Below are 12,984 nucleotides of genomic sequence, written 5' to 3'. Positions count from 1 at the left end.
TTTCTTCTCCATCCTTGATATCCATGACTTATATCATTGTGTGTTTGTCTATGTAAAAGGGGTAATTTTAAAGGTGTAGGGTTTAAATTAGAGTTAAGGGTTAGCAGCTTATTGTTTGATTTTAAGTAATGATAGGAAGGAACCTGTTTGTGATAAATAGCTGTTTTCTTGTTAAGTACAGAAACCTGGTGAACTTTTCCTTTTTACCTGAGTCTGTCAGCCAGGTAATTTGGGTACTTTGTGTAGTTTAAGTTTGTAACTTTTTGTGACAACACTGGGAACAGTCTGGCTTGATTGGTCTGTACTGAGTGTACTGGACTGTTGAATCAGTACTGAGGGAGGTCCGCATTATCATAAGGTCAGTACTGAGTGCTGCACTGTCAGAAGGTTAGTACTGAAGTGAGGGCCGCACTGTTAGAGGATCAGTACAGATGGAGTGCTGCACTGTTAGAGCATCAACACAGGGAGCACTGCACTGTCAGAGGGTCAGTACATGGGGATTAGGTAGTGAACTTTCCTGTGGAAACTGTGACAATCATCATTTGTCAGTAGCTGCCTCTAAGTAGTTACTAATGGCTCCATCTCCGCCCATGTTAAGGACTGTACTCTGAGCTGGTTGAAGGGTGGTGTAGATTGCCAGTGATTATGAGCAACTGGAGGAGGGGTTGGTCGGGGGCGGTGAGGAGAAGGGAAGAGAAAGAAATAAGTGTCAACTTGTATTTTCTTTATTGAATTTAATTTCTTAGTTAACACTTGAAGAACTTAGCTAACAATTAAAATTTCAGATTAGTCAAAACTGTGTATATTGTCTGTCATTCACTTTAACTGCAGGTACTCCAATCAACAAACGTCCTGTGCTTGGATACAGGGATTTGAATTTATTCAAGCTGTACAGACTTGTACGTGAACTGGGCGGATTTGATAGTGTGAGTATTTGGTTTAACAGTTTTATGGAGCAGTGTAATGAACAGGAGAACAAGCACAGTTTTATGGCATGCAAAATGTAGATTGTCGGCATGTTCTTTGCAGCAGGCTAGGGCAAATGACTGAGTAAAGGTGCTGTTGCTTTGTTAATGCCAACACAATATTAATCTTTCAGTAACTGCACTACCTGACTTTGAAGAATAATGTTCATGTATTAGGCAAGGAATTTGTACCTCGAGCAATTTTGAAAGTGCCGTGTTATTCAGCCTCCAGTATTTACAGTGGAAATTCTAGCCTCTACTTTTGGTTTTGACACGGAGTTTACATGAGTCAGGTTTGATTTTATCTGCTGTAGACCATTTTCATTCTCTCTTTTTTTTTAAATTTTATCTCTCTTTGTATATCAGCGTTTTAGATTAGTTTGTAAATGGCCAGCTTCCAGTGGATTTTTCATTTTGTACATATGTATAAATGTAGTTATCCGACATAACAGATGGAAAATTGGGATAATTCCCACCACCAATGGCTCATTTGCTGTGGAAATACTAACTTGGAATTCCTTTTCTTAATGAAATTCATATTGGAGAAAAGGTGTGTAATTTGAAGCTAAATTTGATAAGTAAACCTTATCATTCAACCAGAAGATAAATGACTCATAATCCATATAAATGTTAAGAACAGCTTAGTATGGAAGTATTGGATTATCACTTGGTTATAAATCCAAGAATTAATCATATAATTTTCTAACTTCACCAGTCCCCACTCAGCTCTGGACTTCACTTCACCAACAATCTTTTGACCAACCTTCCATCCTCCACTCGTAAACTTTTTAACTTTTTCAAAAGGCTGTTGTCTGTATTTGTTATACCAAGTCTTACTCCCTATCTTTATTATGCTTGTTGATCTTCATTGGGTTCCACTGAAGCAATGTCTCCTATATAAAAATTCTCATTTTTGTTTTCTTTGCCTCCATGGTTTTTCCTCCTTGTCTCTGATCTTTTCACAGAATTCCTACAGTGTGGAAACAGGCTATTTGGCCCATGGAGTCTTCACCAACCCTCCAAACACCATCTCACCCAGACTCTTTCTCCCCCTTCCCCCCCCCCCCCCCCCGATCCCCATAACCCTGCCATTTCCCATGGTTATTTCCCATCAAACCTACACAACTGGGACACAATGGGCAATTTAGCATGGTCAGTCCATCTAACCTGCACAGTTTTAGATTGTGGGAGGAAACCAGAGCACCCAGAGGAAAGCCACACAGACATCGAGAGAATGTGCAAAGTCCAACAAACATTCACCTGAGGGTGTAGTCGAACCCAGGTCCCTGGCACTGAGGCAGCAGTGCTAACCACTGAGCTACCATTCTGCCAACAATATCCTCCAATATATCTGCTTTCATCTATTTTTTGCAGCATCAGGAGGTGGAGAAGTCGGTGTTTCAGAAGGGTCACACCCGAAACATTGATTTCTCCACCACCTGATGCTGCCTGGCTTGCTGTGTTCATCCAACCTCCTGTTTGTCTGCCTTGGATTTCTGCATCTGCAGTTTTTTTGACTTCATCTAATTCTTGGCTATTGTACTTGCCAATTTTAATTGCTCCTCCATTGGTGACTGTGCGTAAGTTGCCTTTGCCCTAAGTTCTGGAATGCCCTCTGTACACCTCTCTTCCTCACTACATGCATTTTTCTTTAGGACTGTCCTTAACCTACCACTTTTACCAAGTTTTTGGTTATCTCATAATAGTTCCTTCTGTGTAACACTTCATTTCACAATTATTTCATGAAGCAGTGGGATGTTTGATTCCTCTTCGCTCCAAATCATTGCCCTGGATCACACTGCAAAGTATCCTCACTTCAGTTCATGCCAATGCTAGCTTGGTTTGGAAAGTGCTACTTTTGCTGGGGACACCTGGCTTGAATTGTAACAACCCAGTCCTTGGATAAGGCTGGGTGATCTCTGGAAGGGATAGCTGTGTTATAATGTCATGGTGCTCTACATCAGACTCGCACAACACTTCGTTAATTGGCAGTTTTTATATCAAGGGTGAAATTGGAATTTTTGGCCTGCACCGCCAAAAAAACATCCTTGCATTCCCAGAACCAGTTAGTCAATAGCTGTAGTTGCTTGAGCTTGAACTAAAGTTCCTAACTAATTAAACTGAATGACTTTCATATTTTACCTCCAAGCATCTCTGAAATTCAGAGTGCCTATCCTAACAATATAATTACATTATGTATAGAAAACAGTTTACTTTCTCCACTTGTTTGGGGTGATTTTAATTAAAGTAAGCAAATTCAAGTTTGTATCGTGAGCAGTGTTGCACTTAGTTTGGGACCAGTTCATTATCTTATGGAATCTTAATGGTTGCATGTAAAGTCAATTCTGGTGCTTGCTAGACTGTCCAATGTAGGAAATGGAGTTCCAGTGTTGCTGCAATGCAGAATGTCAAACTATTGATTCAACACATGGAAAAAGCAAGAATTGTCTGCAGTGCTCATTGTGCTGCTCTCCTTCAAGTAGCTTAATGCAACAGTCATACTTACAAGAGGCAACTTAATTATGAGTATCACATTCAGTCAGAAATGGGATGTTTTGAACATTATTACTTTGTATTATACAATCACAGGATGAAACAGCGCAAATAAAGAGTTTGTCCCATCATGCCTCTACACATTATCCAATCAGTCTCACTTAACTACATTTTCAACAACAGCTTCAACTTGGATTTATTTAACACCTTTAGTTTAATAAAACTTTCTATGATTCAAGAAGTGTCTTACAAGAAGAAAGAGAGAAGAAGAGCCAGAGATGTAGTGTAGGTATTCCGGAGGTCAGAGCCTCTGCCAGCCGAAGGCACCGTCACCAACGGTAGAGTAACTAAAGTCAAGAATTCTTGAGGCCAGAATTAGACGAAATATTTCAGACAGTTGAGATTAGAGATCAGGAGGGGTCAGATCATCGAGGTGTCTGAAAACAAGCATCAGAAATGTAGACACTCTTCCAAAGTACCCCTTCAACTTTTTTTATCCAGTTGCCTTTGACATTTGCTGTAGAAGCTGCTTCCACCCACGTTTTAAGCAGTGAACTCCAAACCATTGTAGCTTGCTGCATCAAAGATTCTCAATTCCGCTCTGGTTCTACTCCCAATTACCTTAATTCTGTGTCCACTATTAATCTCACTTTTGCCACTGGAAATCTCTTTCTCCTATTTCTGTATCAAAAAAAGCAAAATACTGCTTACTTAAAATCTGTTTTTTTTTTAAAACAGTAAGCATTGCAAACTAAATTGTGAACTCCTTTCTCTTTTGTTTTAACATTGCCTGACCAGCAAAGTGCTTTCGGCATTTTCTATTTTCATTTTTAGTATAGCATCAGCTTACAGTGAAACACTTTTTGTTCTGAATTGTACTACACATGGAGTTCTTCGTTTTGTTATAATATGACTGCTCATCATCTGGTTTCTTGCTCATAGATTGAAAGTGGTGCTGTGTGGAAGCAGGTCTATCAGGATCTAGGAATCCCTGTGATGAATTCTGCGGCGGGTTACAATGTGAAATGCGCATACAGAAAGTAAGTTCCTTATTTAGTTGTATTTTGCTGGAAATGTTAAGATGCACTCAGACTTCATTTTTTTCACCAAGTGTAATAGTTTCTGTATCCATCTGACTTGTACAGATTGATAAATTTACCAGGCATCCCTAATATCAGCTGTGCCTCAATTGATAACACTAGCACTTGTGAATCTGGAAGCAGTGAACTTGACTATGTAATTCCAAACTGATAGTCCACTGTCATTGAAGGAGCATTACATTGTCAGAATTAATAGTCTCAGACTTTCCAGATGGAAAGAGACCCAACTCCACTTAATTTACTAATGCACTCAGGACCCTGAGGAGGTCCTGACATAAACGCATCCACGGTACTTGTGCAGAAAGTTTAAACTTTCAATTGCTGATTTGATCCCGTTCAAATTGCTCCATAATTGGCTATAGTCCAGGATGTACATAGTCCAAGGATGTGCAGGTTAGGTCAATTGGCCTTGCTAAATTGACGATAGTATGCAGGTGAGGTGGGTTAACCATGGGAATGAAGGGCTGTCGGGGTGGGATATTCTTAGGAGGATTGATGTGGACTCAGTGGGCCAAATGGCCTGCTTCCATACCATAGGGATTCTATTGCAGATTTGGGTTGTTTTCCTTATATCTACCCTGACTTTTACAAAGATTAATTGAGAGCTTTTCATAGCTGGCCTAAAGTGCTAAGCAACATAACTCCAAGTCTGCTCGGGTGTCAAAGCACTCCAGCTGGCACCTGCAGCAACTTTCACCACTGCCTACCTCCCAAGTAGTATTCACCTTCAACTCCCAGGAAGAGAAACCATCTTAAAGGGTGATGGGTGGAGGAAATTACTGTTGGGGCTAGATTAAAGATTTGTGGAAGGGGTGGTGATCACTGTCAGGGTGTGAAATGGGGGTCTGAAATAACTGCACACAGGCTGGTGTCCTGTCACCAATTCACCTTTTGTATACAGGCCAGCCAGCTCAGAGCCACTCATCTGAACTGAGGAGATTCTAATCTTTTTTTAATTCTAATTTCTGAATTGTATTGGTCAGCCAGAGCTTTCCTGGTTGGCCCAAGTTAACAAACCCCAATCAATGACCTCGTAGTCAACAAGGTCAACTTCGTTCCAGAACTACAGGGTCAATATTAGATTATGACATGGGAGAGAGGGCAAAGAAGAGATGGTAAGTGGGGTGGTTATGGAAGGGTATGACTGCCAGCTGTTGGGGCTTGCTGATGACTGTCAGCTGGAAAGGGGGTGCAATCATTGTCAGTCAGTAATGTCAGAAGGATTATTTATTTTGAATAGTAATAATACAGATGTAACACAGTTCCCTCACTTGCATTTTTTGAATCAGCCCTTCAAATCCCCTGGGACTCCTAACAGTATAGTGAAAGCGTAATAGACTGCAAATACTTTGTGTCCCTTGTGTTCCAGGCACCCTGTGTACTTGCATTGTTTACACTGTCTTGCTTCAGTCAGATTACCACCATTTTGGGCTCCTTAATTTAGCATAGAAATGATTAACTGCCAGCTATGGAAATAAACAGTAAGAAAAGCAGTCAATAAACTAAGAAAAAAGCAAAGTAGTAAATCCTTTTTGGGACATGTTTTGCAGCTATTGTTTTGCTTCACCCTGCTGACTGTTCTCCAGATAAAAATGGCAATTTCCCACAAGACGTAACAAGTGAATTACTTGAAAAGTATCTCAACTTGCTTCTATAATTTGAAGTTTAACTGCTCCTCATTTGCACTCAACAGCCTCAGTTTGGGCAGGTGCTGGTTCTTGAGTGTAATTCTGCAGATGACATTTTGCTACCTTGTCAAGTCCATATCCCACCAACTGAACTCTCCAATTATTTCTCTAATTCTATGATGTTTCACCCCATCAGCATATTGTTCTACTTCTTTCTCCCTCTCAAACTTATCTAGCTTCCCCTTGAATATATCTGTGCTCATTTGTCTCAACTCCCCTTTACAGTAGTAGGTTCCAAATTTTAGCCATACTCTGGGTAAAGCAGTTCCTTTTGATTTTCTCTGTTGAATTTATTAATGACTATCTTGTGTTAATTATCCCTGGTTTTGAATTGTTTGAAGCATTGCTCTTGCTCTTGTTCCCCTCTCTCAAACCGTTACAAAGTTTGACAGTATTGGGTGCCATCTTTACAAGTCATTTTTGAACCTTTTATTGTGCCTTTAAGTCTTTTTTTAATATAAAGTGAAAACATTCACAGTGCTAATGGAAAGGGAGTTCTAGCATTTTGATCCAGTGTCAATGAAGGAACAGCATTAATAATTCTGTTAGGATGGTGTGTCACTTTTAGGGAACTTGCATGTTTTCATGCATCTGCTGCCCTTGGCGGGGGACACGTGGCTCAGTGATTAGCACTTTTGCCTCTCAGTGCCAGGGGCCTGGATTCACTTGAGTGACTGTGTGGAGTTTGTACATTCTCCCTGTGTCTATGTGGGTTTCCTCCCACAATCAAAAGATGGTTAGGAGGATTGGTCATGGGAAATGCAGAGTTATAGGGTTCGGTAGGCGGTGCTAGGTCTGGGTGGGATGCTCTTTGAAGGATTGGTGTGAACTTGATGGGCCAAATAGCCAGCTTCCACACTGCAGGGATTCGATGATGATTGTCCATCCAGATAGTGAAAGTTATAGGTTCGCAAAGTGCTGCCAAAGGAATCTTGGTGCATTGCAGCAGTGCATCTTGTAGACTGTATGCACGTTGCCACTGTGCATTGGTAGATTGGCTGCAAATCCTGGAACTTGTTGAATTTCTTGAATGTTGTTGGAGTTGCACTCATCCAAGCAAGGGTAGGGTAGAGATGCATGGGAGTGTCTACTTGCTGCAAAACTCCCAGCCTCTGACCTGCTCTTACAGTCACCGAATTTATATTGATGGTTCAGTTCAGTTTCTGACGCATGGTAATCCCAAGAATATTTATAGCTCTGCCTTTCATTATCAGTGAGAGGTAGTTAAATTTTCTCTCACTGTGGAAGGTTATTGCCTGACACTTGAAGCATCAATGTTACTTATCACTTAGCAGCTCAAGCTTGAATGTGGTCCATCTCTTGCTGTGTGTGGGGACAGACTGTTTCAGTGTCTAAGTGAACACACAGAATAACATGTGGCCTGGAAGCAGTACCAATAAGAAGGCAGTTAACACACTAAAGGTTCATACAAAAGAGACCTCCAGCGAAAAGGAGGTTAGAGAAAGCACATTTACAAGGAGCTGTGTATGTAAAACACAAAGGATAACATAAAGGGGCAAGGTTTCAACATGAGTTGTGAATGAGACAATTTTCCTGCTCTTCTTTCAATTTTGTCAGTCAACCAGGCAGTCTAGTGAGGTCAGCAGTCTCTGAGGAATATGTGCCAGTAGAAATTTTGCAAAGTGCAATGAAGAAGGTTCAGTTCAAATGTCTGAGTGACGACCATATCTGGTAGAATACAGATGACCATCAGCTGAATGCTGAATTGATTGATTGGCAATGTGAGAGGCTGAGTTCAAGAACTTTGAAATTGCACGTGACCACTGGACTGCTTTCCCAGTCTGTCGTCCACCATGATAACCATTTTTTCTGTGTGAGTGTGCTTGTATATGTGTGCAGCAGAGTAATAAAGGGCTTAAGAGTTTTAACCAGATTGTATGTTGACAGTTCATATTTAATTACCTATAGCTAGATTTGATTTATTTTAAAAAATATTTTTGTTAAATACAAAAATCCTGTCCATGCATTCTGTCAGCCTATGTCGAAAAGACAAGTGAGTTGAGGAATTTTACAATTTTTAAAAAGATCTTTAACTTTTGCTACAACTCCGTGAATAGCAGGGAATCCTCCAAGCCATTCACCATTCCAGCTTTGAAACGTATCACTGTCACTCGGTCAAAATTCTGCAAGTCTCTCTTTAAGAGCTGTGTGAGTCAACCTACAGCATGTAGATTCCGTGCTTCGAGAATGCAGCTCACTACCACCATCTCAAGGACAACCGGGGCAGGAAATAAATGCTGGTCAGCCAGTGACACACTCTCCCCATGAGTGAATAAAGCTGTTAGATTTTGCATTTTAGACCCAAACTACCCTGTGCTTTAAACAGTTTTGTCCCACCTTTTGCCTGAGATTGGTGTCTTCTGATTTTGGCCCTCTACCAACAGGAGCAATTTTGCAATTTCTCATTCACTGCTTTGTCCAGGCCCTCCGTAATATTGAACATCCTCTACCAAATTTCTCCTCAACTTGCTCTTCTCTGAAGAGAACAGCTCCAGCTTCTCCAATCTATCCATGTAATTGAAGTTCCTCATTCTGTAATGATGCTCTTAATTCTTTTTTCTGCATCCTGTCTCATGTCTGCATGTCCGTTGTATAAAAGTTCACCGTAACATCTGAAAATGAAAAATGTGGAAATCGCAGCAGACTCCGCTCTGATGAAAAGTCATCCAGACTCAACATTAGCTCGCTCTGTCCACGGATGCTGTCTAACCCACTGTGATTTCCTGCATCTTTCATCTTCAATACAGGTTCCAGCATCTGCAGTAATTTGCTCCTTCACTACTATATCCTTACTTTTGTACTATTACCTTGCTAAAATCAAGATACCATCTGCTATACGAACCGCATTCTCAATCTGGCCTGAGGCCTTCAATCATTTGTATGCACGACCTTGTAAGTATTTGTACTCCTGCACCCTTTCTAGAATTGTATCCTCCAAATTCCTTTTACTCACTCTCTTAAAATGGATCATTTCATTTTTATCAGCATTGAATTTCATGAACAGCACAGTGCCCATTGCTTGTCCATGACCTTCTGAAGATTATTATTGTCTTCCTATCAGTGCATCCAAGTTTTGTCATCTACAGATTTTGAGATGATTTTCCTGTGTATCCAAGTCGGGGTCATTTGTGTAGACCAGTGAAGCAACAGTCTTCGTGCAGCTGAGACTACTTTTATTTTTATTATTCTTGGCTTGGAGCTGTAAACCATAGACCATAAGAAGAAGGAACAGAGGTAGAACATTCAGCCCCTTAAGCTTGCTTCACTATTCAATAGGATCATTGCTGATCCAATGTTCCTCACATCCACTTTCCTGCCTTTCCCTGTAACCTTTGATTTCCTTACTGTACACAATCTAGCTACCTCAATCTTAAATATAATCAAGGACTCTACCCACACAGCTCTCTGTGGCAAGGAGTTCCAAAGAGAAACGACCCTCAAAAGAAATTCCTCCTCATCGCAGTATTAAATTGGCTGAAGAGCTGATGGTGACCTTTGAACTATGAGCAGCGGCTTGCTTTTTTTTTTTGAAAAGTAAAAACAAACTGATATTTGATGGGGACCAAATCTGGAAGTTAGTTTCAGGTTGATTCTTGTTCAAAGAATGCTGTGGACGTTCTAGTTCTGGAGATTTTTTATGCTCAAATAGATGGGAGTTGTTGAACCTTAACTGTGGCTTCACAGGTCTAACAGAAAGAAATCAAATTTTGAACTAGGTTGATTTTTGTTCCAGTCGGAAAGATTGTGATTGTGAAAACTATAGGACAGAGGTTTGATTGCTTCCTGATATCCTAGCATTGTCAATTTCTTGTAAGTTTGGAGAATAGGATCTGTTGAAAGTCAATATTCCTTGAAGCTTACTGGAAGCTATTTGTGCATGCTGATATCTTTAGACACCATGTGATTCCATGTGTCGGTGATGTTACAAATCGTGGAGTCTGTTAAGCGAACTAACCAGTGAAATCTCGTTTTTTTTTTCTTCTAATTTATCCTGTTACAGTGTCTGTCTGTTTTTGAGAGTGGGTGCTAGAATCAAATTAGTAGGGTTTAAATCACAAACATTAATGACATTACTTTGCTTAACATTGTGCTAAAGCCACTGTATTATTCATAAATTGTTCATTCTTTTGTTTAAGCTATAATCTTTGTGTCAATTGTTCTCAAAATTTAATGCTACATAAAGGCCTTAAAACAAAGGCGCATAATTGGGCCATTCAGCCCATTGAGTCTGGTCTGCCATTCAATTATTGCTGATCTGTTTCTTAACTCCATTCTCCTGCCTTCTCCAAGTCTGGTTACAAATCATTGGAGTCAATTTTGAGGGTCTTTGAATGTTTCAATTTTAGTGTTGTAAATACAAAGATAGGGCGACTGATTTGATTGGCTGTCTGTCTTTGTGTCAGAACACTACTGTCACAACATGGTGGTGAACCCTTCTGTTAACTAAACCAAACACCCTGAAAAGCTCACCTCGCCTCAGTCAGTTAAAATAGGAGTGACCGACAACTCCACAAATTCCACTATTTAAAGAAAATAGCATCAACTTAATGTTCACTTTTAGAGTTAAAAATAAACTATTTACAACTCTAAGCCCCTCTTTCCCTTAACTGCTTATTGCCTGCCTCCAACTCTATACTGTTCCAATTAAACACTCATTAAAATTACAGCAACTTAATTTCAAAACCATACAGCAGCTATCATATCAGGTATCTTTTTTCTTCTGGCTGAGGATCTCCCTGGGTCGTTGTCTGTCTTTTTACTGTGAAGATGTTTGATATGAAAAGGTACCTTTGGACAGAGAGTGTTTTAGTGTCTTGGGTCTTGAGGCAGTTGTCCTGTCTGATTTTCAAAACGCCTGCCTTTTGTATATCTCCTAACATTGGATTGTCTCCTTGGTTCGATGTTGGCAAAACAATAAATTCAAACGCAATTGGAGTTTTAGTGTCCTGTGGTGTAATTCAAACTGATTAAATTCGAATTGTTGTCAAAACAGCAACTAACTTGGGTATCTATTTCATAGTAAAATGTTACATATTTTCAATTTTCTAGTATATTCTGCGAGTGCTCTTGTAAACTCTTAGTGCAGAATAGCATTTACTCTCTTAAAGGTACAGTAAATGCCTTCAACTCATAACAGTACCAACCCAGGCCCCGCTTTCAATCTGCAAATCAACCATTCTCCACATCTCCGTTTCATGTCACTCGTCAGCTTTGCATCCATGCTGTTGCTGCCTCTTTTATCCCATGAGCATTATCTTTGTTAATAGCCTGTCCGTTTAGCAAACACTTTTTTTAGTCCATTCACACCACCTTTACCCCTCATCAAATCATTCACTTAACTCAAAAGCTCAGTCAAAATAGTTGAACATGATTTGCTCTTAACAAATCCATGCTGGCTTTTTGTATCTTATCCATGTTTATCCAAGGGATGGTTCTGTTAATTTTGTTCCAAATTGTTATTCTAAAAGGTTTATTGTAACCAAAATTAAGTGGACTGGCATGTAGTTGGTGGCTTTATCCTTGCTTCCTTTTTCTTTGAACAAAGATGTTTTGCAGTTTGTCAGTCACCTAATATCACTGCTTTCCCTGAAGAAGCTTGGGAGTAGTTAGCGAGTTGGGAGTTGTTTGTTTGGCTGAAAAAAGTTTGACAATATGTCTTTTTTTCTTATTCAGCTAAATCAACCATGTGCCAATCCCACAAGCCTGAATGTCTGCTTGATGTTTATTAATATCCTTCTCACAGTTGTCCAGTTAAGTGCATGATAAAAAGCTTCAACAATGTGTTTCATTTTTTTGGCAATACTGACGTTTAGAAGATTATGGCAATTTTCATGTTTCTCTGCAATTACTATCCTTCAGTATAGTTGGCTATGTCTGATCTATTCCTGGTGACTGATCAGCTTTAGCTATGATTTGCCTTTCTAACATATCCTCTTTATTAAATATTAGTCCATTCAGTGTTTCAGTTACCTCCCCTCTCTCAATTGTTCTCAATTGGCCAGTAGTTGCAAAGTTTGCATTCAGTACCTCAATTATGCCTTTACCTTCGTGGGTGAATTCCCCAGATGGCCCAGCTTTTACTGTGGTGTGCATCAGGTCGAGGTGATCTATCTTTTTTTTATTATTCATTCACCAGATGTGGGTGTCGCTAGCGAGGCCAGCATTTATTGTCCATCCCTAATTACCCAAAGGACAGTTATGGGTCAACCCTTTGGATTTGACCCTTCGGATTTTTATTCAGTTGAAATACAACTGCCTACTGTGGTGGGATTCAAACCAGGTCCTCAGTATGTTCTCTGGATCTCTGATTAATAGTCTGGTGATAATACCATTGGGTCGCGATGTTGCATTTGCTTCTGTCAGCAGATTTTCATTCACAATGAGAAAAGAATTGTCTTTTTGTATTCTTGTCCCTGGAGACGAACCTCCTGATGAACCATTAATTTTTTAATTTTGTAGTTCGATTACTGCACTGAATATAGAGTCACAGAGATGTATCGCATGGAAACAGACCCTTCAGTCCAACCTGTCCACACCGACCAGATATCCCAACCCAATCTAGTCCCACCTGCCAGCATCTGGCCCATATCCCTCCAAACCCTTCCTATTCTTATACCCATCCAAATGCCTCTAAAATGTTGCAATTGTACCAGCCTCCACCACATCCTCTGGCAGCTCATTCATACACGTACCACCCTCTGCATGAAAAAGTTGCCC

General features: G+C 40.1%; 1 protein-coding gene across 3 annotated transcripts in view; it reads left to right on the top strand.

Annotated features, from left to right (window-relative positions):
* Positions 1-12,984, top strand: part of arid4b (AT-rich interaction domain 4B) — a 143,444-nt gene that overhangs the window by 111,638 nt on the left and 18,822 nt on the right. For all 3 annotated transcript variants that reach the window (XM_043679852.1, XM_043679845.1, XM_043679834.1), the window contains 2 exons: positions 832-926; positions 4,401-4,498. In XM_043679852.1, the coding sequence (XP_043535787.1) occupies positions 832-926; positions 4,401-4,498 (193 nt within the window). The remainder of the gene's footprint in view (positions 1-831; positions 927-4,400; positions 4,499-12,984) is intronic.

This window comes from Chiloscyllium plagiosum, chromosome 3 (genome assembly GCF_004010195.1).
Source record: "Chiloscyllium plagiosum isolate BGI_BamShark_2017 chromosome 3, ASM401019v2, whole genome shotgun sequence".
Classification (NCBI taxonomy): domain Eukaryota; kingdom Metazoa; phylum Chordata; class Chondrichthyes; order Orectolobiformes; family Hemiscylliidae; genus Chiloscyllium; species Chiloscyllium plagiosum.
Note: the sequence above shows the minus strand (reverse complement) of the source record. Positions and strands in the feature narration are given on the sequence as shown.